This window comes from Siphateles boraxobius, unplaced genomic scaffold (assembly GCF_051911475.1).
Source record: "Siphateles boraxobius isolate OS27281-9 unplaced genomic scaffold, OSU_SipBor_1 31, whole genome shotgun sequence".
NCBI classification, from domain to species: domain Eukaryota; kingdom Metazoa; phylum Chordata; class Actinopteri; order Cypriniformes; family Leuciscidae; genus Siphateles; species Siphateles boraxobius.
Genome location: NW_027508931.1, coordinates 15,983,315 through 16,009,110, shown reverse-complemented (window position 1 = coordinate 16,009,110; position 25,796 = coordinate 15,983,315). Strand labels below are relative to the sequence as shown.

Here is a 25,796-nt window from a genome sequence, read left to right as displayed (position 1 = left end):
TGTACCGTCATCAGTAGTTCAGTAGACTATGCAGTAGCCTAATATTTGTATGAAATCGTGAAACATTACCTGTTCAATACCTTCGGAGTCTATCTGTGCCTGTTACATGCCCGACGCTTCTATCAGGTACCAGTGTGGGGTGGGGTGGGTTGGGGGGGGGCAAGTACTTGCACGACAGTGTAAGTATTCCACAGTGACTCTATGGGTCGCTGTTTGACAAAAACGGAATTCCTGCATAGTGTGCCTTTAAAACGAGCAGAAATGGGCTGCTCTCTACTTATGTAGCCTATAGGTTAATTCATATGAAGTGTGCATTTCTCTCTATAGGCGCGTTCACTACTGCGAAAATCCAAACGGCTTGATTATTGAGAGTGTTTAGGCTTTTTGAGGATAAAAAATAAAGTAGTGAATGGATTTTTTTCATTATATGGTGGTTGTGTCCACACACTGCAAATACATTTCTATGCAAACACCATATACAAGTGAATTTTGCATTCAATGACCTCTTTAATAAGCTTCATCAGAGGTACAAAAATAGACTTGAGCAGGTGAAAACTGTGTGCTGCTCTGAGACTAAACAAATCAAGGTCAAACAAACCCTAGAGGAGAGAAATATGACATAGCCTAGCCAGTATGTAGGCCAGAACAGCTGGAAACGTACATACATCAGGGTGAACAGTAAATCAACTTCGACCCAAATACACACACACACACACACACACACACACACACACAGGGTGGAAGGTGCTGAGCACTAGACTGACCTCTTAACGTTCTGACTGGTGTCTGTTGGGTACAGAAAACTGAATTTGTCAGTGGAATGCCCGCTTGCCATTCTCAGTGAAGGAAAGGCAAATGAAGGAGGTAGGAAGAATGGATATGCAAATCTGGAAATGACAAAAAAGAAGGAAACAAACAAAAACGAGAGCAGGATATGATTAAAAGGCAAACCATCAAGCACAAGCACAGCAGAGCAAAGCAAAACACAGCAAAGCAACATAGAGCAAGCAAAGCAGCGGCCTGAGAGAGAGAGAGAGAGAGAGAGAGAGAGAGAGAGAGAGAGAGAGAGAGAGAGAGAGAGAGAGAGAGAGACTGACAAGCAGCAGAAATCAAATCACACACCTTCACACACTGATGGACAGATCAGTATGGGGGTGAATAACGGTGCGTCAGGGACAAAAAGCGCTGGCTTGGAGCAGTGTTCTCGTGTGCATGTAGATGTGAATTAAAATCCAGTCAAGCCCTCTTACGCCGCCTTCACACCGGCAGTTGAAATCAGCTCCGAAACGACCGGAAGTCATTCATTTCCAATGGAGATTCGCAGACCGCATGAGAATGGGTCCGAAACGGGTCCGACCGAGTGCGGTGCGAAGAAAATCGTGTCCGTTGGTCATCCCGATGCGTTCAAAAAATTGAACTCTTGCGAAAAGCTACGGACGGTTCCTATCCGACAATTCCAGCGGAAGTTAGCGTTGCTATGATACTGATAAACAAACCTGAATTCTTATCGTTATAAAATCATTATTTATTTAATTAAAAGTTAAGTTGTCATGTCATTTTTTTATTTTCATGATTTGCTAACGTTATTAGGGCAGTTAATACAATTAAATTGTAGGCAGACATCGAACTAAATGTGATATAGTGGTATGAATTATACCACTATATCACATTTTTTAGCCGACCTGACATGTCAACGTCCTGAGCAACTTTCCTCACGCAGCAGCCTTCCAATTAATATCTCTATAACCCTCATCAGAGAGATCATACAGAACTGCCCGAATCAACCTTTCTAATCTCTCGGCCATTTTTGTTCTACACGCTTCCGACGCTTTTCACTGTGTAGTACGACGTCCGTTGGGGGCGTATTGCGTATTACGGAGCTAATTTCAACTGCCAGTGTGAAGGCGGCGTTAATATCACTTCATTTAATTAGATGCTTCTTTCATTCCCACACACTTTAAAAGGGTTAGTGTGTAGGACAAACGAGGAATATCATCTCCATTTCACAGTGTTCTATATTAAGGACAAGCAGATTAGTCATTTTCATTACTTAAGTAGGAATGTTTGCTTTGTATAAATGTGCTTAAAGGGATAGTTCACCATCATTTACTCACCCTCCAAACTAGTATGGATGTTTTTCTTTTGCGGAAAACAAAAGAAGATATTTTGAGTCCATTGACTATGAAATTGCTAAAAATATCTTCTTTAAGTTCCACTTTTTAATTTTGGGGTAACTATCCCTTTAAATGTAATAACTAAGTCGGCACCAATAGCCTCGTGGGCAGCGCGACATATAGCGCCGTTGCGATTCGAACGACCTGAGTTCGAGTCCCGGCTCGCAGACCTTTTCTGATCCCGCCCCCCTCTCTCTCCCACCTCGCTTCCTGTCCACGCTATACTATCCTCTCAAAGCAAAAATTGCCCAAAATAAATCTTTAAAAAAAAGTAATAACAAGTGATGAGCATTTATAGAGTAATATATCATTATAATGATGGACAATTAAAGAATACCATGTCAACATATTAAACATGATTCATGTGCATTGGAGGCCAGAGGATGCTAAAAAATTTCACCAATGAATTGACATGACCTTTTCTCATGTGATTTACTCCAACAAGAAAAAAACTGATAGTTTAGACAAAACAATAAAATATGTTAATAACAATGAGTATTTTAATTCTACATAACCAATAATGGTTTAACTACTGAAAAGTTAACTGAGCAATGTAGAGATTTCTTTGAAAAAAAAATGAAAAAAAATTAGCATAAAAATGTGCTTACAAACCATTCTGAAAAGCAAACCACTGCCATTTATGCCTAACATTTTATTATTTCACATGTTGTATTAGCACTTTGCATCTTCTTACCTAAATAAAATCGTATCTGGACAACAGCATGATGACAAAAAACAAATAATCAAAATACTTCTATACTTTTCTTGGATGCGCCTGAAAGCGCACAGAATCAATGTCATGCATAGTAAATGCATTGTTTGCTTCCTAATTAACTGCCATATTGACAATTTTAACATATGAAGTCTACATCCTGGCAAGTAAACATATCTCACTAATTTATATCCTAGAGTGTTTACCGCTAAGAGATAAGAAAGTGTAAAGAGCGACAAAATATCAATAAACAGCTAAAATGGCACATTTGCTGCACGTACACATATGGTGGATTTTGATGCTTGTAATTTCTTTATTGAAATGTAATGCAATTACGAAGTGCATCCAGGTCACAATCATGCATGCAGGTTTTTTAACCCTATACGTGACTACATTCAATAATCCAATAGTGCCCTCTAGTGAAGGTATTATGCATCCATGCTTGCCCTCATCTCATGTTAATATCACTGCTCTTAAATGGACAATTGAAAGTGATGTAAAGCAGGTTTGGCTGTACTTTGCTCATGTGCATGTTCTTTTTTTATGTGCAAAGGCGGCTCTGAGCTGCTTGTGTTCTGCAGACCATGAGTCATTAATCAGGCTGTGACAGGATCACCTTGAGCTGTTCGTGGATGAAGGTGCCCCTCACACCAGTACACAACCCTCTCTCCCTCTCTCTCTCATATCTTCCTCAGTAGGACGGTATGATTGATGGCATAATGAAAGATATCAAACTGCCACACAGATGTAACGAGGAAATCTGCTATAATTGTATGCATGTATTCAGAACATGTTCAGACATGATATAATTGACTGCCTCAGGATTAACTGATTCTTTTTCTTATCAAATATCATCACACTGACCGATGGGAAATTAAAGACTAGACAACACATATTCTATTATTCTAATGCCATAGAGGCATGAATCAAATTTTCACAAATGAATTTGCATGACCTTTTTGCATTTATAAGGATTTTTACAAATCATTTTATGGAGATTTCTGCAGCAGACTTCCATTTGTATTTCAAGTATGAATCAAACTGTATATATATATATATACACACACACACACACACACACACACACACACACACACACACACACACACACACACACACACACATTATTACATGTATTTTAATGGCATGTTGTTGCGATCAAGCTGACTAATTTTTTACTCATAAGGAATAATATCTAGTCAGCTCAATATTTTCATGACATAGTAGATCATACCTAGGAAAATGCATATTATTGTTAACTAAAACTAATAAATTAAATTAATTAAATTAAAATAAAAAATATATGAAATAAAAAATATAATAAAATGTGAAAAAATTAAACAAAACTATGTAGACAAAAAAAAACAAAGACAAATAAAAACTAATAAAAAAATACTAAAACTAAAATCACAATGCAAATGGAAAATATAAAATAAAAACTAATTCAAAATATTAATAAATACAATAATGATACTGAAATATACAAACTTTCAAATTCCTTGATAAAACTCTTCAATGATTGAAACGCTGACAAACATTTACATGTGATCATATAACAAAGATATGCTTTTAACCACATAAAAATTATTATATAAATATTCAAGGATTTTTTTTAGTTGTATGATATTAATATTTCGCCCATCTCTCTTGGAATGTAAAAAACTAAATAAATACAACACACAACCCTCAATAGCAGCAACTATTTTTGAAATAATTAACTGGAACGCACACACAGACACAAAATAACCTTTTTTATGTCTCAGTGACCAAAATGCAGAGCAAAATACAGGCATTATTCACTGCTTTATGTGCTCTTCTACAAGCCAAAAACGCACAGCGGCTCATCAAGGGTTGATATTGGGGTTCTTAGTGCACAGTCGGGTAACTAACCAGCATTAAACGCACCAGACTGCCCGTCCCTGAAGAGTCGTTCACGAGGGAAGATATGTGCAGGAAAATGCCTGACTTCTAATAAAGGGCTGGTTTTAAGGGATAGTTCAACATTTGCGATTAAAGAACCGTTTCCATCCAGAGAGTCGAAGAGAACAAAATCATCACTTCCTGATAAACGCTAAATATCACTAAGAAAAGTAGGAGATGCCACTGTATATAATAATTTTCGTATATAATAATAAATTACTTAATTACTTTTTTAACGTTTGCGTGAACTGTTCCTTTAAAGTTCACGCAAACACTATCCTCTCACTATCCGATGCAGGCAGCGCCGATAGAGAAATAACCTGCGCTCTGAAGGGGGTGCCCAACACTTTTGGGACATAGCCATGTCTCGGTTTGAGGATGACTTTAGAGTCATTTGGTCCAAACTCAAGACACGCAGCGCTAACGGATAGCGCATGTAAATCCCTCACGCGTTTTACTGATGACAGAGCTGTCAGAAAAATGGTTTTGAGCGAGAGGTACTTTAGGTCCACGGAGTCTAGTGGTTGAAGGGGTATGCTTTCAGGGCCTCTAGGACCAAAGAAAGATCCCATATAGGAACCGACAGGGGTCGTGTGGGTTTCATCCTTCTGGCTCCCGAAAGGAAACGGATGACCAGCTCGTTCCTTCCCAATGACTGGCCGTTCATTGATTCAGCGAATGCTGCAACGGCCGCCACATATACTTCAAGGATGGAGGGGGACCTGCCCCTGTCCAGCAGCTCTTGGAGGAAACTAAGCAACCACGACACCCCACGTCCGTGGGTCCAGATTTCTATTGGCACACCATTTGGAGAACACAGACCATTTAGATGCATAGAGCCGCCTTGTAGAGGGAGCCCTGGATTGCGTAATCGTGTTCATCACTCCTTCTGGCAAGACAACGGGTATCGGTCAACCATACGTGCAGAGACCAGCGCTCTGGATGGGGATGCCAGATCGAGCCGCGGGCTTGAGCGAGGAGATCTCTCCTCACCGGAATCGGCCAAGGGACTGTGTGTGACGGCCGCGTCAGCCCCGGGAACCAGACTTGGTTCTCCAATCGCGGGGCTACTAGTAGCACCGAGTGGCGCGCTTCCCTGATTCTCTTGATTACCTGTGGTAGCAGAGAGACCGGAGGGAAAGCATAGAGTGGGAGGCTGGGCCATATTTGGGCCAGCGCGTCCTCGTCCTTCGAGAAGAACATTGGGCAGTGAGCGTTGTCTTTTGATGCAAACTGGACGAATTCCGCTTTGCCGAAGAGGCCCCACAGTAACTGGACTGTTTGGGAGTGCAGGGACCAATCCCCTGGGGGTAGTTGTCCCTGGACAGTTTGTCTGGGCCATCGTTCAGATGGCCCGCATCGCTCAGCGAGCGCAGAAAGTGCTGGGACCAAACGAGGAGGCGTTCTGTCACATCGCAGAGATTCCTGGATCTGACACCGCCCTGACGGTTCACGTAAGACACCACAGACATGTTCTGATCGGACTAGAACGTGATGGTCTCGTATGAGCAGGAGAAAGTGCTTCAGCGCGTTCTCGACCGCTATCATCTCCAGACAGTTTATGTGAAGGCATTTCTCTCGGTCTGACCACAGGCCAAAGACCGGTCAGCCCTCGAGGAGAGCGCCCCAACCCAGGTTGGAAGCGTCCGTCGAGATAACTTTTCGATATGAGACGGCTCCCATTGTCACCCCCCCACTGGTACCAGCCGGCCACTAACCAAGGCTGCAGAGCTGAGACGCAGCTCTGAGTCACTCTGATTCGTCTGTAGCCAAGAGCCCAAGCTCGGTGAGGCACTCGAGCATTCAACCAGCGTTGTAGCGGGCACATGCGCAGTACGCCCAGCTGAAGCAGTGCTGCAGCTGAGGCCATACAGCCCAGCATTGTCTAAAACATTTATAGAGAAGCGACACTGCCCTTCTGGAAAGACGCGGTCAGGTGTCGATAACCGGGCCGTCATAGCCACAGAATCCAGTTCTATTCCCAGAAAGGGAACTGACTGAATGGGCAGTAATGAGCTCTTGGTCCAGTTGACCGTGAGACCCAGGCTTTCCAGACGGCTGAGGAGCACTGTTCTGTGAGATTAAAGTCCTATCTCTGACTGTGCCAGAATCAGCCAATCATCCAAATAGTTCAAAATCCGCATGCCCTGGTTTCTCAGGGGAGCGAGAGCCGTGTCCATGCACTTTGTGGCTCAAAGGACGGAGAGACAGCTTCGGAGTTGAAAGCTTCGAGTTGAGCCCGCAGGGTCGACATTGGAAGCTCCTCACAGAGGGCACAGCCCCCCAACGAGAGCGCGAGGGCTGCGTGTTCTTGTCCCAGGCAGAGAGCGCAGATCACGTGGCGGTCTCCGGCGCTGAGCACCCTCATTGGACGTGACGTCACGCCAGGCTCAACGATAGGCTGCTGCAGTTGCCGCAGAGCAGCCAATGAGCACGCAAGATAGCCTGCTCTAGGCCTGCTAGCTGCTGCACTGCGTTGACAATAAATACAAAATTAAGGATAATTTTTGGCTTCAATATCTCGAGAAAACATGACTTTACCCGTAGCGTAAGCAACTTATGCAATACGAGAGAACCTCTCGTAAGGGAACCACATGTACTAAATGAGGCAAGGGTTTAGAGTTAAATTCAAGCTATTTTAAGACAAATAATTTTTTTCAAGGAAAAAACTTTTAAATATGTAATTTTGGTGATCAAAGTTGAGTTTTAATGGATACAATTATTGACTACAGGGGGGCTTTAAGAAAGCAGAATTTTTACGTGGAGACTAAATCCAAATCCTTATGATTGCCATCTCTCTCGCTTGCCTTCTCCTTTCGACTGATTTTCATGATCTCCCCCTCGTCCTCTCTCTAACCAAATCAATACCTCCTCCATTCCAGCATCTTTCCTCCTCCTTTCCGTCCCTCCCCCCATTTTCCTGAATCTCTATGAATAACTTTTTTCTCCCTCTTCTGAACACACTGCAGTGCCCTTGAGCTCTCACTCCTCTCATTCTCTCTCATGCAGAACACAGAGTTTGGCAGTTATGTTGCAGTTATGTAACACGCTGCTCTTTATAACACGTTGTTGAAAGGTGCATTGCTTAGTGATCATTATATTTGCCCTGCAGCATCAGGAGACAGGAAACAAAATGAGGGGATATCCAGATGCAAAATTAAGCTGAGCGCCATTACATCAACCTCATTTGGCTATTGATACAAAATCCAGGATGATGTGAATCTGGATTTGATTTTATGATTCCCCATTAACAAACCGTGCTAGCACAGCCTGAATCAAAAGAAAGTAAATCATATCTTTAAAATACATTCTACTGCAGTGGTTCCCAACCTTTTTTTGTCTGAGACCCCCTTTTTCCCAAGAAAATATTTTAGGGCCCCCCTTTACATTTAATGATATTGTCGCTCTTGTAAGCATGCAGCAAGGATGACAAAATGTTTTGTTTTTAAACAAACAGTATGTTTATTACTATAACCAGATATGTTTATGCACAAATAATAGTGTATAATATTGAAAATACTAAAACAAAAATATCAGTATTCACACTGGTGTGTAGAGAAAAAATAATATAGGCTATAACAAAATGACTGGTCTCTGGGACCTCGTTGAAAACCCATTTTTTGGTCAGCCCGGGGATCATGAATAAAATTAGCTATTGAAATATGATCGTTTGGCGCTCTAGCGATTAATAAACATGCGTTTATTAACAGAATAATGCATCTTGCGGAAGAACATTGTAGCCGGAGCTACTTCTCTCGGTTTATGTCTATGACGAGTTCCGCAGGCACTGGGCTACACCGCAGCATACCCGAACCAGTGTAAAATAGTCCCAATATAAACACGTATTATAGGTGTACCATAGTGACTCAGGATAAGACAAAAACACGGTTTGGAAAATGGATTCATGATGTACTCGCTCATTATATAAATTTAGTAAATTTTGAACACAAAAAAAAAGTTACGGACTCACTGTTCAACACTTTTCAAAATATGACATGACTCCCCAAAGAGCTCGCTGAGGCCCCCTTGTTGGCCGCGACACCCCTGTTGGGAACTGATGTTCTACTGTATATTGCAAGGTCCAAAAAAGCTAAAAAAAGAGCTAAATATTACCAAAATAATTCATTATGAATTAATTTCATTATGACAAAAATATAGTTTTTAATAACAATAATGTAAAATACGGTTTAATGGCCGGTAAGAAATACTTATTGGTAAGATTTACCAGCCATTGGCAGGTGCTTTTTTTATTCATTTATTTATTTTATTTCAAATGTAACAAATACCATCAAGAAAGCCTAAGTCATATTTAACCACAAATGGTGGTAATAATAATAATAATAATAAAAATAAAAATAAGTCTATTTTTTTCTATTTTAAATTAGATCTATTTTTAGGACCATAAACATAATCAAATTCTCTTTAAACAAATAATAATTAAATTAATAATAAAATAAAATAAATCATTTATTTTTTTCGATGAAATCACAAAACTATTAGGACCATTAAAAATATTAAGAATTAAAAACAAATGTAAAAGAAAAGCCTCAATGCACATCACAGTAAAGAAGAAATTGTGCCTAATTTTCATGAAAAAAATGCCACAATTCATAGATCTTAATGCTCTTAAAAATAAGCTTAATTTTCTTAATGCAAAACATAATTACTATTTTTCCTTTTGATTTTGGGGTAAAATGTGACCTGAACATGTGTGAGATTCACTCTGGTGCTTGTGTCTTTCAAAACGCATTAGACAGCAGTTCAGTCCGGTGGAGGTTTTCCCTGCTGACTGGGCAGTTAGGGTAAATCTAAGGAAACACGCATACTACACACACTCAGCACTTTGACCCCGCAGTGACCCTACGATGACGATGATGTCATATTGACATTGGGACACATCACTAACCAGCTTCCTGCAGCAAGGAAGTGTTTTCCTATGACTATGTCTCAGTAATTTTGCTTCATTCACAATCAAGACTGCAATTCTTTGTACTGAAATGTACGACTGCAACAAAAAGCAGCAAAGATTTTGCTGATCAAACAAAAGCAATTTGACCGTCTTCTGCTGCATAGTCATGACTTTCATTAATTCAAACATGTTCAGTCCCGAGTATATGCCATATTTAATTTGTCCATTCAATAGATTGTAATATGTTAAGGTCCTACATCATGTCTAATTACCAGAATTTCCACAACCCAAAGTGTTTTATAAACTAAAAAAAATATTCATATAGTTAATATAGTTGATTTTTTACAATGTTTTTGAAAGAAGACTTTTATATTCACCAAAGCTGCATTTATTTGATCAAAAACAGTAAAAGTACAACAATAATATTGTGATATTACGGTTTAAAATCTGGTTTAATGTGTTAAAATGTAATTTATTCCTGTGATGGCAAAGCTGAATTTTCAGCAATCAAATTCAATACTAGTGTCTTCAGTGTCAAATGATCCTTCAGAAATCATTGTAAAAAATGCTTATTTGCTGCTCAAGAAACATTTATTATTATTATCAATGTTGAAGACAGCTTTTTTCAGTATCCCTTGATGAATAGATCAATTTAAATGCTGAATAAAAATATATATTTAAAAAAAAATTCTTTTACGACAGCACACCATAATGTATTACTTGTGTATTACTAATGTATTACATAATGCGTCTCAATGGCTCATTTTCATTCAGGTCAAATTAAATAGTTAAAGTTTAAGGGAATAGCTCACTTAAAAATGAAAATGTTGTCATCTTTTACTCACCCTCAAGTTGTTTCAAACCTGAATGAATTCGTCTGGTTACCGAAATTCTTCAAAATATCTTTTGTGTTCAGCAGAAATTCATACAGGTTTGAAACAACTTGAGGGTGAGTAAAGTTAAACAATGACAGAATTTTCATTTTTTAAGTTAACTATTCCTTTAACTCTATTATTAAACTCCCTGACAAAGTGGCTGTAAATGTAGAAGGTTGATTAATATTGTATATACTGAACACCATATCATGACTATAATTCACAATTACACCAGTAAAGTGTACATATATCACAGTAAGCTAAACCGGACATATTTTTACAGTTCATGTATGAATAATATCAATGAATTTTCAAACTAAATTGCATATTTAAGTCAGCGGAAGGATTACAGGAACACATGGTTCTCTGGCAGGTATTTTGGTGATAAAAACCTCTCAAGAAACATACGAACAATTTTTTTCTGCACTTGCCAAAATGACAGCATTGCTGCAGTCCTAGTGCATACACACGAGCCGATCTCTGTATGCAGAACTATCAATCTAACAGACTCGAGCATCTGAACCTGTGAGTTAATATCAATGTAAAACGGTTCCTCCAGGTTATGTGGATTGGCCCTGAGGCGAACACATCTTTCTTCTCTTCTGCTCAACAGCAAAAAACACACTGAATTAATGATGGCTGCTGCAAGCCGCACAGAACAGCCCAAGGGCCAGACCAGAGGGATGAAATATCCCTGATTGATTCCTGAACATAACACAATGATTTGACCGGTTTTACGGTTATCAAGTGGTGTGGTGTGTGAGGAGCACCACATAGGACTAGAAGACCCACACATACTCAGGCCCCATCCACACTACTACGTTTTAGTTTAGAAACGGAGACCTTTTGCTACGTTTGCACCTCCCGTCCACACTAAAACGGCAAAAACGAAGACCTAAAATGGAGCAAAAACGAAGACCTAAAATGGAGAAGTTTAGAAACGCTGCAGACCCCGTTTTGCGTTTTGAATCTCCGGAGGGCGTTTTAGTGTAGACGGGTTAAAACGGAGGACTTTAGAAACGATGACGCAGAGGCTCACGCTCGGCTCTTTGATTGGGTGTCATACAACATAAGAAAACATACAACAACAGCCTGGACTACCAGTTACGTTAGTGCAAGTAAATTCTGCATTTTACAATGCTATAACTGCCTACATGCACCGGAGGCAAGCTATTATTCCAGTGATCTGTGACTCCGTGTGCAGCGGCGGTATCGACCATACATGGAGCGTCGGTTTTGGGTTAAGCCGGGAAGAACCAGCGCATGGTGAGATAATTTTATCAATGAAGTTGTAGTTCCTGAAGAATGGTGCGAAAACTTTTGAATGTCCAGATCGGCACTTATCAACCTCAGCAAAATCTGAGGAATAGTCAATCTGTTTTCTGTTTACACCGGCACGCGCATGCCCAGTGTAGGTGAATGGTGAAGTGATCCACGTTTTCAGTCGTTTTAATGTGGACGGAGATCAGTTCTAATACGCAGCTGAAACGCTGGTGTGGACAGAGATCGTATTCGTTTTAATTCTCCGTTTCTAAACTAAAACGCAGTAGTGTGGATGGGGCCTCAGAAAAATAGTCAAATTCTAGTAAAGAGCCTGCAAAATGAATGCATCTAATGTCTGTTTATCTACCTAGTAATACCCTAGCAACCACCTAAAACATCCTAGTGACCACCTAACAACACCCTAGCAACCACGCACAATGGATGTACTGTATGTGCAAACACCCCTCAGATTTTTTTTTAGAAAAATGAAATGTGAAAATCTATTTGTTTCCTATAATTCTTTGTTTTGACTTTTTTCTGACTTTTTTCTCGCAATTGCGAGTTAATATCTCACAATTCTGACTTTTTTTTTTGCGTGATATAAATGAACAATTGCAAGTCAGAATTGTGAGATAAAAAGTTCTAATTATCTCATCTTATCTTAAATTGATCTATTCTGCTGCGGAAACACGCTTCCATAGTGGGAAGAGAGAAGGGTGACAGAAAAGAGGGTTTTCTGCGCACAAAGACACACACAGGGTGTGAGAGGAACCCGTAAAGCACAGGGGCATCTGAATTATTTAGATAATAAGAGCTCAAAGAGCTGCTGTGTTTCTGCGAGTGTGTATGCCAGTGGGCATGCTGTGGGGACAAAACAGTCTCTGCTGTGAGATCCAGCTGTGTGAGCTGTGCAAACAGTTGGAGAAAGACAAGCTAACCTGTACCACAGTGCGCGCGCACGCACACACACACACACACACACACACACACACACACACACACACACACACACACACACACACACACACACACACACACACACACACGTGTCATGGGCTACTGTCAAAGACAAACACATTCACACAAACACAAAGACCATCATGCACCTTAGAACATATCGGCTGATATATTTGACCTTTTTAATTAGTCTATAACTGTGCCCAGTTTAACCTGCTCATATCTGTTCAAAAACAGTTAAAAAAATCCACTAACAATCCACTCAATAGATTTGGGAACTGACATGCAGTAGGGCTGTGCCAATACCATCATATATCTATATACTGTAATACTTTATGTCCTTCAGATTCTTGTATGAATTACAAATAATTATTTATTGTTAGGGGTGTAACAATATATCGCAATTAAAAAATGCAACAATATGTATCGTGTATAGTGACAATATGTATTGTGTATAGTTCACCCAAAATGAAAATTACAGTGTGAGAAAATATGTTTTCAGAGTTTTACTTCTAAACTTCTATAATGTTGAATATAATGTATAATAATGCAATGGGGGAATACTGTATTTGTGGGTCCTCCTGATAATGCCAAATTCTTATGTTACCAGTAAAAAATGGCCTACATTATATTAAATATATCTAGTCAGTGAAAGGGTGCAGACATATTTGTCTAAAATAGTTCTGTATTTTAAGCTTGAATATTGAATATTTTTATTCTGGTGTCACCATTGTCTGTTGCATTGGGTTACCAGCACCAAGTCCAAGCCTATGTAATACCAAATTTAGCATTTAAAGCAACAATCAATTTTTTGTTAACTTTTTATCATATGTCTAGGAGTATCGCAATAATATCATATCGTTAGTTCAGTATCGTGATATATATCGAATCGTTACATGAGGGTATCGTTACACCCCTATTTATTATGCTATATAATATATTATTTAATGTAAATCTAATTTTATCCATTTTTTATTTATATATTCTTTATAAATTTATATTTGTAAAAAAATTAAATAATAGTCAGACCGATACTATGAGTCATAAGAGAGATTGAAACAATAGATTCACACTGGGCTTTTCTCATGTGTGAAAAATGAACCAATTATATTCTATGATGTATTGAATCCTATATCATGACATCGTTAGCGATGACCATGCCTTTTATACAGCTCTGTGGAATACTTGATTCTGATTGGTCAATCGTGCCATCCAGCGGTATGTTATTGTCCAATAACAACTGGTAAAAACTGATAACAGGACCATCGGGGTAACTGAAGTCAGCGCTTTATGCTTGCTAAGAACAGTTTTTTCCCGTGGAAGTTTTGAGAGCTAATAAAAAATAAAAACTCAAATCAATATTTTGTGTACAGTAATTTAATTGTGTCATCCAGTAAAGCGGACTCGGACTCTTTAATTTAAACACAGCTGTTGCCATTTTTGCGACGATTGTTTTGTACACTGTAATGGATTGTAAACAGGTTTGCATATATTTATCTCAATATCCCCATAATTAATTATGTGGTGAAATGAGTGTAATAAGTGGTATGACTGTACCGTATTCCTTAAATATCAGTCTAGTTTGAAGTTTCCACTTGCTGGCAACTGCTTTCTCCTCGGAAGCTTTGCAACTAAAGAGCTAATAAAATATTTCAACTCAGATCAATATTTCATTTGTATTTATTTACTTATGTGGCAAATAGCCGTGTAATAAGCGGGATAATGCAAATTCAGCTGGTTGTTATCGCAGAATAAACCCCTTTAGAGTAACGCAAGACCCCAACGCGAATGCCAGGGTTTATTCTGCGATAACAACTGGCTGGATGCACATTATCCCTTACATAATATAGCAGGGTATGTCAGATCATCTCAAAACAGCCCTGATTAATCTGGCCAATGTATTAGTCTATCACTAATTGACTGCTTGGCCAAATAACAGAGCTCACAAATTAGGCTATGTTTTCAAATGCTTTTGAGTGCATAAAGTAATTACCTGTAGATTCTTAAACTGATTTTACAGCCGGACCACCTAAATGTTATTCAATGAAACCCATTCATTTGTGGTACATCTCGTCGACTGCAGCATTGAATGAAGGAATGAACTACCTGACATTCAACCACGACCTGAATGAATGAAAATCCTCCCAGACAGTCTTGTGTTTAACAAAGCCAACCTCATTTCCCAAGCTGCCTGCTATGCTGAACCACCGTAAATTCATAGCAGTAACCCAGAGCGTCTCTCCTTCCCATCCCCCTCACATCATCTCGCTCACCCTCTCTTCCTTTTTTTGCACTTGCCAAGGTCTATAAAATCAGTACGAGAGGAATTACTTTGATTTACAGTAACATTACAGATTCAAACTGCAGGATGCTGAGAGATGGACAAAGAGGGACAGGAATCGTTAATAACTCCGCTTCCAATTCCAAGTTTTGAACAAGAACAGGTTCTCTATTCCCGAGAGTAATAATGAAAGAAACAGTAGGACAGACAAAGAGAAAGCTACTCATTCGCCGGTGCCCAATCACATGCGAGTTTCTGTCATATAATTTGGTAGTAGAAGCAGCACGTCAACAGCTGAGAAGGTAATTGGGATTCACACATAAAAACGTTCATTCAAAGCAAAGGACACATGCGTATCCACACACACAGTCCATAAATACTGCATTCCTATATATGCTTTCTGGTTTCACGAGATTTGCTATGATTCATCTACATGTCAGCTCTAATACAGACTATAAGTGGGATTTTTTATATCCGTTTCTCATATTTATAGCAGGAAACTAACACAACGAACATGTTGTGTATCACTTAACAGTATCAATTTCATGTGATTTTACAACCACATAATTTTGGTGTTCATTCCAAAAATACCTTGTTGTCTCAAAATTAAAAGGTAGGGCTAAACTGAAATTAACATTCTGGGCCGCAACCGAAACTTCAGGATGCACTTGGCTAAAAAACTAAAACAAAAAGAAATAAATTATTAATTCAAAATTATTTTATAAATCAACACCCAAATAGCTAAAACGGAGTTGTACACACATTTAAATTGCACAGCAGTATTTATAACAACCTTTTAATAACAGAATTGTTTATACTCTAATTTGTTGGTGAAATATATGAACATTTATATGGCAATAAACTGTAATAACTTGTGTTCATGACAGATTTATTCACTTACAGGTTAGTTTATATCACTAACAGGTTAAGCAAAAATATAATGAATATGCACATTTAAAATAAGTGTTTTTTCGGTAGACAAAAATTCAGTGCATCCCTATTAAAAGGAATATTTAGGTTTAAAATATAATTTAAGCTCCATATTCACATTTTTTGGGGATTACTAGAAAGTAAATCCAGCAAAAGCATGGCAAGTTTCATACAATACATCCACAGAAACTATACATGGCAGATAAGTATAACCAGAAGTTCAATATAGAAAATAGCATGATTTAGAATAGATAACATAAATAATTAATGCTGATTAACTATTGCAAATATGCAGAAAGGGATAGTTTACCCAAAAATACACTATAATTCAAAACAGCGTTGTCAAAATTATTTTTATTTTTAAATTTTAAAAATGTTTAAATACAAGCCTTTCTGCAGTAATGGTAGGATCAAATTTTACCAGGTTAATTTTATAACTAACTTTTCAGTTGATCTATTTTAATGCAATGTTTACAACATTTTAAAGCTATACTAAAGTTTTAATGTATTTACAAATAATTATTAATAGCATTAGTAATTAACTAATAATTTTATTTTATTATTTTCAAAAGGCTAAATTAAAATTAAAATAAATAGTTACAATAGTTTTTGCAATGGTACCAAAATTGGTACAGAGAACGGGAACATTTTGGTATTGAGACTACCTCAAAAGTTTGAGGTTGGTATTTTTTTTAATGTTTTTGAAAGAAATCTCTTTTGCTCACCAAGGCTGCATTTATTTGAACAAAAAAACAGTTAAATCAGTAATATTGTGAAATATTATTAAAACAGTTTTATATTTTATTCCTGTGACGCAAAGCTGAATTTTCAGCATCATTATTTCACTCTTCAGCGTCACATTGATCCTTCAGAAATCTTTCTAATATGCTGATTTCCTCCTCAAGAAACATTTCCTATTACTATCAATGATGAAAATGTTGTGCTGCTTAATTGTTTTGTGGAAACCAATAATTATTAATTTTTTTATTCGAAATAGAAATCTTTTGTAACTAGAGATGCATCGATTGATCGGCTGGTGACCGGAATCGGACGATTTTAACGTGATCGGCACACTTTAATGTGTGCGCAAGCCTGACATATTCCGATTTTTTTTTTGCCGGTAAAATGCAATCAGGAGCCGCATGATGATTAACATCGTGCAACATCAGCATCCCACGTGCACACGGAATGCACATGTAGGAAACCTTGTGAATTACGGCCGTTTCACACCGCAAACGTGAGCAGCGCGGTTTTTTTTCTCTCCGGTGTGCATGTAAATCAATGCGTGCATTCACACCGAGAGCAGGAGCAGCGCGTGAGCGTCGAGTAGGAGCGTCACGTGAGCAGCAGTGAAGCGGGGTTTCTATGGCGTTATTTTTTAGTCAAAAGTTATGAGCGTGTAAGACATGCTCACGAGCACATTATGTTATTTCACACGCGCAAAAATGAACCTTCAGCTGGCATGATAAAAGTACTCGCGCACAAATTCAACAACCGAGAGGTGTACAGGTAGCTGCGAGCGAGCGCCTGGCATACTCTCATAGGTTAACTCTGCTTGTACAGTGGAATCCTGCTCGCGCGCAGCGGGCTTCTGCTCGTGGAGTGCTGTTTTGCTCGCGCAGTGGATTCCTGCTCGCTCAGCTGATTTCTGCTCTCTCGAGTCTACATGACTTTTGACAATTTGGGGGCGGAAACCAAGGAGGGCACTGACCCTCTTATGATTGTTCACTTTCATCGTAATCGCAACCACAGGGACATCTTTGTACCTTGATGGACAGCTCTCATTTCAGGAAGTCAGAGTCAAAGGATCTGACGGAGTTTTTTTTTGTTTGTTTGTTTTTTAAAATGAATTTAAACTGTATATAAAATCCTTAAAAACTTTGAAAGGTCCTAAAGCACAAAAATATATGATACCCTAAAACACTTCCCAACTGAGATAAATGGATGAACAAAGACTGAATTCTCCCCTTATGTCATGTTATATTATAATTCCTTACCGTTTATTTATTAAAATGTTTATTTTGCTTACAAATATCCTTATTTTTGTACAAAGACTACATTTATATTCTTGTTGTATTAAGAGCTGCTCCCTCTGACTATATTGTCCTTGTATCCTATTCTAAAGAAAAGTTATGCAGCCATGTTTGTCTGTAAATCTTGATATTTCAATAAAAATAAAAAAAACTCCGTCAGATACTTTGACTCCGTGCTTCCTGTAATGAGAGCTGTCAATCAAAGTACAAAGATGTCCCTGTGGTTGTGATTACGATTAAAGTGACCAATCATAAGAGGGTCAGTGCCCTCCTTGGTTCCGCCCCCAAATTGTCAAAAGTCATGTAGACTCGAGGGAGCAGAAATCAGCTGAGCGAGCAGGAATCCACTGCGCGAGCAAAACAGCACTCCGCGAGCAGAAGCCCGCTGCGCGCGAGCAGGATTCCACTGTACAAGCAGAGTTAACCTATGAGAGTATGCCAGGCGCTCGCTCGCAGCTACCTGTACACCTCTCGGTTGTTGAATTTGTGCGCGAGTACTTTTATCATACCAGCTGAAGGTTCATTTTTGCGCGTGTGAAATAACATAATGTGCTCGTGAGCATGTCTTACACGCTCATAACTTTTGACTAAAAAATAACGCCATAGGTTTCGGCGCAGAGTCTATTTTTGCCACGCTGCTTGCGCTCAATTAAAGTGATTGTTTAGCCTGGCTGGACATGTGGCAGACGAGAGAGCAACTGTTTGCTGAGAGAGCAAAGTGATTGCAATAGGCCTGTGTGTGTGTGTGTGTGTGTGCGTGTGTGTGTGTGTGTTGAGAAACATCTTTATACTGCAAGGCTATATTTATTTTATTTGCTATTTATATATTATGTTATTGCTATTAACTGTTTTCATACAGAAGTTTAGTTTCCTAAATAAGTAAATATATCACTTTTTTTTTAGTTGAATATTTGGAAATGAAAATGGTTCTTCCATACCATAACACTGCACTAGATATGTGTGCATTTCCCACACCAGGAGTAATAATTTATATAGTTCTATTTAATTTTATTTGCTCAAAAAATGTTCTAGGTTCTATGTCAAATGTTCTATTAAAGAAAAGATATAAAACAAACATTTGTGTTTGCTGTAAAGTGGTGCGGTATATATTCCATATATATGCAGTATCGGCAGGCCAAACTCATGAATAATCGGAATCGGCCTAGAAAATTGTAATCGGTGCATCTCTATTTGTAACATAAATGTCTTTACTGTCACTCTTGAACAATTTGATGCATCCTTGTTGAGTAAAAGTATTCATTTATAAAATAAAAAAAAGAGAAGAAAAAAACGAAACAAAAACTGACCCCAAACTTAAGTATACTTTTGTTTTCCACCAAAGAAAGTAAGCCATACAAGTTTGAATTGATATGAGGTGGAGTACATTTTGTGAACTATCCCTTTAAGTGATACTGAATGTTTCTCTAACTGGGTCAAGCACTAACTTTTGATTTGCACAAGAGAAACCTTCTGACACAGCTGCAGTTAATGCTAGTAATTTGTTACAGGTTTAAAGGTGCAGGAGCAGAGAAAAGATTTCACCTGAGCCATCGGGAAACCCAAGGTAAGCCCTTTGAGCCTTAATTTCACACTGACTTCATAAAAAAAAACACCTATTAGAAGCTTAATTAGCCATTCAAAAACAACAGTCACACAATAGGCCCTTCCCCTCCCAGCGGCTCCCTAACGGGACCTGAATGAGAACAGGACATGAAGGGGAGTGCCCCTCTCCCAAAAAACGCCATTGTTTTAACTGCCCTGCAATAGCTTGTCCTCTCTGATTCTAAAAAGGTCTATTCTGCCTCAAATCCTGCCTTTCACCGAGGCACAACCTCCATTTTGTATAGGACATTATCCAGCAAACAATTGCCTCAAAACCAACATGGTGTGCTGAGATGCCCCTGTCAGTATTCAAACCCCGGGTTCTTCTGTTGCTGCTTTCTCCTTCAATTTACCCCCGACATACACACACAGCACCACAAACGACGGCACCACAAGAGGTGCATTTTCCAGCCTCTTTCCTTTCTTCACCTTGACATTTTCTTCCTCCATGAGAATGGAGAGAATGGTTTTCTTATCAAAGGGCTTTACTGGAACTACTACTCACAGCATACTATTTTTGTAGTATTCATTGTGCAAATTGCACAAGTTTACGTGAATTTGATGCAGATGTACAAGTATGGAGGTGGTAAGATTTTTTTAAATGTTTTTGAAAGAATCCTCTTATACTCACCAAGGTTGCATTTATTAGATCAAAAATACAGTAAAACACTAATATTTAAAAGTGTTCGGATTGATCAGGGGCATCCTTGATAAATAAAAGTATTAATTTCTTGCTTAATCCAGACTTTTGAATGGCAGTTTACCTAAATGACCCACTACATCTGCTGCATCTCATAATGCAATGTACTATACCATACATTTCCAGTGTGACAAACAGGAAGCAATATCAACTATGATTTTTAACATCAACTCATTGGCTTTGAAACAGAATTTCAACAAATTACTCATACCATATAGAGACTTTCTCAAATTGGACTGCTAAATTTAGTAACATACATACCACGGTTGACTATTATTGAATAGTTAGTACTGATTTACATACTATTTTGTAGTATGAAAAATGTAGTGGTAGTATTCCATTCCAGACAACTGCAATTAGTTCAGATCACAACATAATGGTTTCAAAATGCAAAAATTTTCACAATTCATTTAAAATTAAAATAAAAGCAGAGCCCAGTATATACTGCATAGTTTGCTAATTATTCCATTGCAAACATATGCATTCATTCCCGTTCTCTGTCCTTTGTCTGTCAAACAGTCTTTCGTCATGCCGCTTCATTCTTCAGATGGTTATGTGTGAGGGAGTTCGTGCTGAACATGCTCAGTACTTGTGACATTAAATTACATTTGGCAGCCTGTACAGCATCCAAACACACACAAACTGAGTCACTCTCTACTCAAAGTCCACATTTACCTATATGTGTTGGTTCAGCAAAATTTCTGTGCAAATTGTGACAATGGACAGAAACCAGCAGCTGGCGGAGACCATACCCCCCCTCCCCACACACACACGTTGGGTTTCCATATTTTATAGGGACTGTCCAGACATAATGATTTTATATTCTACAAACAGTATATTCTATCCCCTACCCATAAACCTACCCATCACAGAAAACTTTCTGCATTTTTACATTTTCAAAAACATTATTCTGTATGATTTGTAAGTGGTTTTCTTTGTGGAAGAATTCGGTCCCCACAACCTAGGACCACACACACACAGAGAATAAACACAGCTATAATTTCCTTCACCTTATCAATGGATATCAGAAACAATCACACATTCAGATGATCTGACGGGCAGCTGTTGGACATGAAAACTGTCTGCCATCTGGTCAGACCTGAAGGCGAGACTGTGTGTGTGTATATGTGTGTGCACTGCCCGAGGGTCTACAGTACTGCTGAGAGGGCGATAGAGAGCAGATGTGAGTGATTGAGGGGGGAGGGGAGACATATTATCACTCCCCTGAATACAATCTAATAATCTATAAACAGCGACAGTCTGCATGTTGGTTTGACTGTTGTTATCTGCAAACAGACAATCTTAGAAGTCGTTGACATAACACGTTGCTTCTTGTTTCGGACTTGACTGACAGACTGGCATTCTTACACTGCAAGCTTCATGTTTTCTGACCTTAAATTTTTGCAATTATTCTGCTTATTGTACATAAAATACAATAAGTTTATATCAGTAGTCCCATATTCATAATTGTGATTACACAGTCTGTTTATAAAGAGAGAGAGAGAGAGAGAGAGAGAGAGAGAGAGAGAGAGAGAGAGAGAGAGAGAGAGAGAGAGAGAGAGTATCTTGCTTATTAATATAATTACAGTAGTAACAAAACAATACTCCATATAGGGTGCATCTCAATCAGCTCCCTAGTTGAGTAGTCAGGGCACTTATCAGGGAGTCGGCCAATTCAAGGGCTGTCTCAATCACAAAATCCTTCCAGTACACTGAAACTTCGCTCCCAAAAAGGTCCCACAATGCACTGTGAAAACCAGGAAGCGTTGATGCTAAAATGTTGCACGAATATGTAACAAGCAAAATAGTTATTATAAGGTGCTTTAAATAACATTAAAACAATGTCAGAAAGATATCAGTTCTGCTATTGTTCATAAATACCATTAGTGATGATGTACAATGAGGACATTATGTGGCTGGAAATAGAGTCATCAGTGTCCCAATGTGTAGTGAGCCAGGGTCCTTACATTCCTTACCAGTGCCCGAATTAATATACTGATTCACGACCTAGGAAGCTATAGGGAGCTGATTGAGATGCACCAGACGTCTCTTTTTTTACATTTGTGCCCCTGCCCTTGAAAAACTCTCTGCACTGCCAGACAGTTGACGGCACCCATTGACTTCCATAGAATTTTTTTTTCAACAAAAGAGAGAAACTCATACAGGTTTGGAACAACATGAGGGTGTGTAAAAGATGACAAAATATAAATTTTTGGGCAAACTATCCGTGGTTCCTTACTCAACCTGCGGTGCTGTAAATAACTACTACATAACCTTCATTATACTTACTTTAAACGCTTCTAAACCACGTGTTACACGTCACAGATGTGAGATGTCTTGAAATAGACTTGAATGAGTATTTGGGTGGATGTGAGCATATGTGTTATGTGTACGTATGCGTTTATGATCTGTAGTTTATAGTAGCTAAATTACAACAGCTTTTCAAAAGAGCCAGAGACTCCTTTGTTTACTCCCTTGAAAAGGAGACTAATCTTTTTTCATTTTAATATGTTTGGGGTGACAAAACCAGTAGGAGTTTCATTTTTCCCAAAGAGAAATTCAGCAAGGCAGTGATTTCAGTGTCAGCCCACAGAAAGTCCAAAAATATGCCCATCCCGAACCGTCTTAGCCTACAAGCCACTCGGATGATGTTTAGTAGACGTTTGTTCACCACTTCTCACACGGCATTCGTAAGTTCCCCACAATGCTCACAATTAGCATCGGCATCATGCCAAGCACACACTCACTCACTAACTAACATCAACATAATACCTGTTAATGCCACTTTGTGATACAATTTTTGGTCTAATTTCTCACTAATTCCTAAAAAGAAACATTAATTAGGCTTTGAAAGCTTTAAAAGACAAAGATACATACAGCCACCTCTTGTAAGTCTTTAAACAAAAGAGCATGAAAATTAGCAACAAAGAAAGTAGAATTATATGGACTTTGTAAGGATAATCTCACTTACGCTAGTAAAGTCCTGCTTTCACTAGCTGGTTATTATCCTCTTAAACACCTTTTGCTCTGATTCTAATCTTCGAGTCGTGCTGTTTGCGAGGTTGATGGCATTTGCGAAAACCTGAAAAACATACGGTAACACTTTAGAATAATGTCTCATAATAATGTTTTGGTTAACATTAATGTTAAAAGCTGTTTTTGGACTAATGAGGACGGTTTGAGTTTTATAGTACAATGACCTCAATATTGTACAAGATTTTACAGGATAAGTTAGGTAAAAAGTAATCTAAAAGTAATCAAAAAGTAGTCTGATTATATTACCTGAAATGTGTCATGTAAATAGGTTACATTACTAACTACAATGTGTGCAATGTAATTTGCAATCAATTCCGTATTCACAAACTCTGCACAAAAATCTTCATTATGACCATTGAAGGTTTGTTTTCCAAATGACAAGATACTCATGTTCAATTACACATTATTATATTATACATTATAATATTATATTTGATGTTACATTTTGCATGTTACTGTTAGATGATCTCATGAGGAGACACTGATACCTTGAAACGGAATCACATATCTAATGGGATTTACCTGTAGCCACAAGGCAGAATCTCTGAACATTTTCTGCTCCTGTTTATCAGGGGAAACCAACATCCCCTCAGGGTGTGTGTGTGTGTGTGGTTAATCTGAGGCCTATAAGCACTACTGCAGTGAATGTATAAGCTAACACACAGCTGAGAGGTGCTGCGATCATAATCCTCTCATTTCACTGTGGATTTGGCTCACACACAGACAGTTCATCAAAAAACATCCATCCATTTTTCCACTCAAAAATAAAACAACCTCCGATGAAAAAGGAGTCCCACAAAAGACGCATTAATGCAGAAGTGCACAGACAAGTACTGTGACAATTAACACGTTGCCACAGACTTACACTTTAACATGTTTGTGGCAAACTGCAGACTTTTCAACACTGGTGGGAAATATCAGCAGCCCAATTACTGAGCACTGAGAGTGTGGATAAATAAGAGGTTCTCGCAAAGTCTGGAACTTGTTCAAGGGAAACGTAGCAGTGAGTTTTGTCGAGATGGTACTAGGGCTGCACGATATTGGAAAAAAAATCGGTATTGCGATATTTTGTTTTTCTACATTAAATATTGCGATATGAAAACAACTTGAATAGCTCTATTTGGAAAGAATCAATCATTCTAGAATAATTGGTGTGATTTTTTTAGGGGAGTGAATATGCATAGAAAATGGTAAACAAATTACAAGCATAGATACATTAGAAAAAAGATACACATGAAATAAACTGCTTTATGTTTTCCAGTTAAGTCTTAACAGTTTGAATATTCAAATGTAATAACACATGGTCTTCACTGTATAAAATTAAATTTAATTAAACTTATTTAAAGCTTTAAAAAATGATTTTCTCTTTGTATTTTGTTGTTTGATTAACATTAATGACACAAAATGAAAGCAGCCTAAAGCCCAATTTATACTTCTTCGTCGAACTTACGCCGTAGCTACGCCGTAGCTACGCCGTAGGCTGTGCGTAGCGTGCGTACCCTTCGGCGTTCCTTGACGTGCACCTCTCCAAAAATGTAACAACGCGTCAATTCTACACGGACGCAAGCGCTGTGATTGGTCTGCTCAAACCGCTTCCTCGGGTTTCACATGCTCCCTCTGCGTGCGTCAACGAGGACAACGACGCAGAAGTATAAATTAAAACCAAAGCGTAGGCTCCGGCGTAGGTCCGACGCAGAAGTATAAATCAGCCTTAAAATATCTGCTGCTGTCTAAGACCACTTGCACAGATCCAAAATAATGATATGCATCCGTTTTCTTTCTTAATTGTTTATATTCATGTAAGGCGTAAGCAACTGTGTTTATGAGGGTAAACGCAGAGATGGGCATTTTAAAGTGTCAGTTTACCCAAAAATGAATTACTCACTCTGATGTCGTTCCAAACTCCTAAGACCTTCGTTAATTTTTGGAACACAAATTAAGATATTTTTTTAGCTCTCTGACCCCTCCACAGACAGCAATTAAACTTTCAAGGCCCAGAATGGTAGTAAAGACATCATTAAAATGGTCCATGTGACTACAGTGGTTCAACCTTAATTTTATGAATCTCACCATTGGCCGATGCGGTTCACGAGAGAAGCATGACGCATGCATGTGATGCTGGCCAATGGTGATTCGGCATTCGGATGTAGAACGTAAACAGTGTAGGAGATTGACACAGATGATAAGAAATTGTTGAAGTTGTTATTTTTGTTTGTTTTTTGCACACAAAAAATAATCTTGTTGCTTCATAAAATTACGGTTGAACCACTGTAGTCACATGGACTATTTTAATGTCATCTTTACTACCATGCTGGGTCTTGAAAATGGTTATTATATTGCTGTCTACGGAGGGGTCAGAGAGCACTCCGATTTCATCAAAAATATCTTAAATTGTGTTCTTAAG

The 25,796-nt window shown here is 38.5% G+C and overlaps 1 protein-coding gene and 1 long non-coding RNA gene across 7 annotated transcripts in view; one reads left to right on the top strand and one right to left on the bottom strand.

Moving 5' to 3' along the window:
* The window catches only part of LOC143696964 (uncharacterized), a 466,435-nt gene that overhangs the window by 270,617 nt on the left and 170,022 nt on the right, over positions 1-25,796 (top strand). The gene's annotated exons all lie outside the window — the stretch shown is intronic.
* fam168a (family with sequence similarity 168 member A) overlaps positions 1-25,796 on the bottom strand; it is a 93,702-nt gene that overhangs the window by 64,810 nt on the left and 3,096 nt on the right. For 2 of the 6 annotated variants that reach the window (XM_077193897.1, XM_077193901.1), the window contains exons 2-3: positions 23,328-23,438; positions 765-887 (exon numbers count right to left, since the gene is read on the bottom strand). The exons of 1 other annotated variant lie outside the window; for it this stretch is intronic. In XM_077193897.1, coding sequence (XP_077050012.1) covers positions 765-835 — 71 coding nt within the window. In that variant the 5' untranslated portion in view covers positions 836-887; positions 23,328-23,438. The remainder of the gene's footprint in view (positions 1-764; positions 888-23,327; positions 23,439-25,796) is intronic. 3 more of the 6 variants (XM_077193896.1, XM_077193900.1, XM_077193899.1) reach the window with 2 other exon arrangements.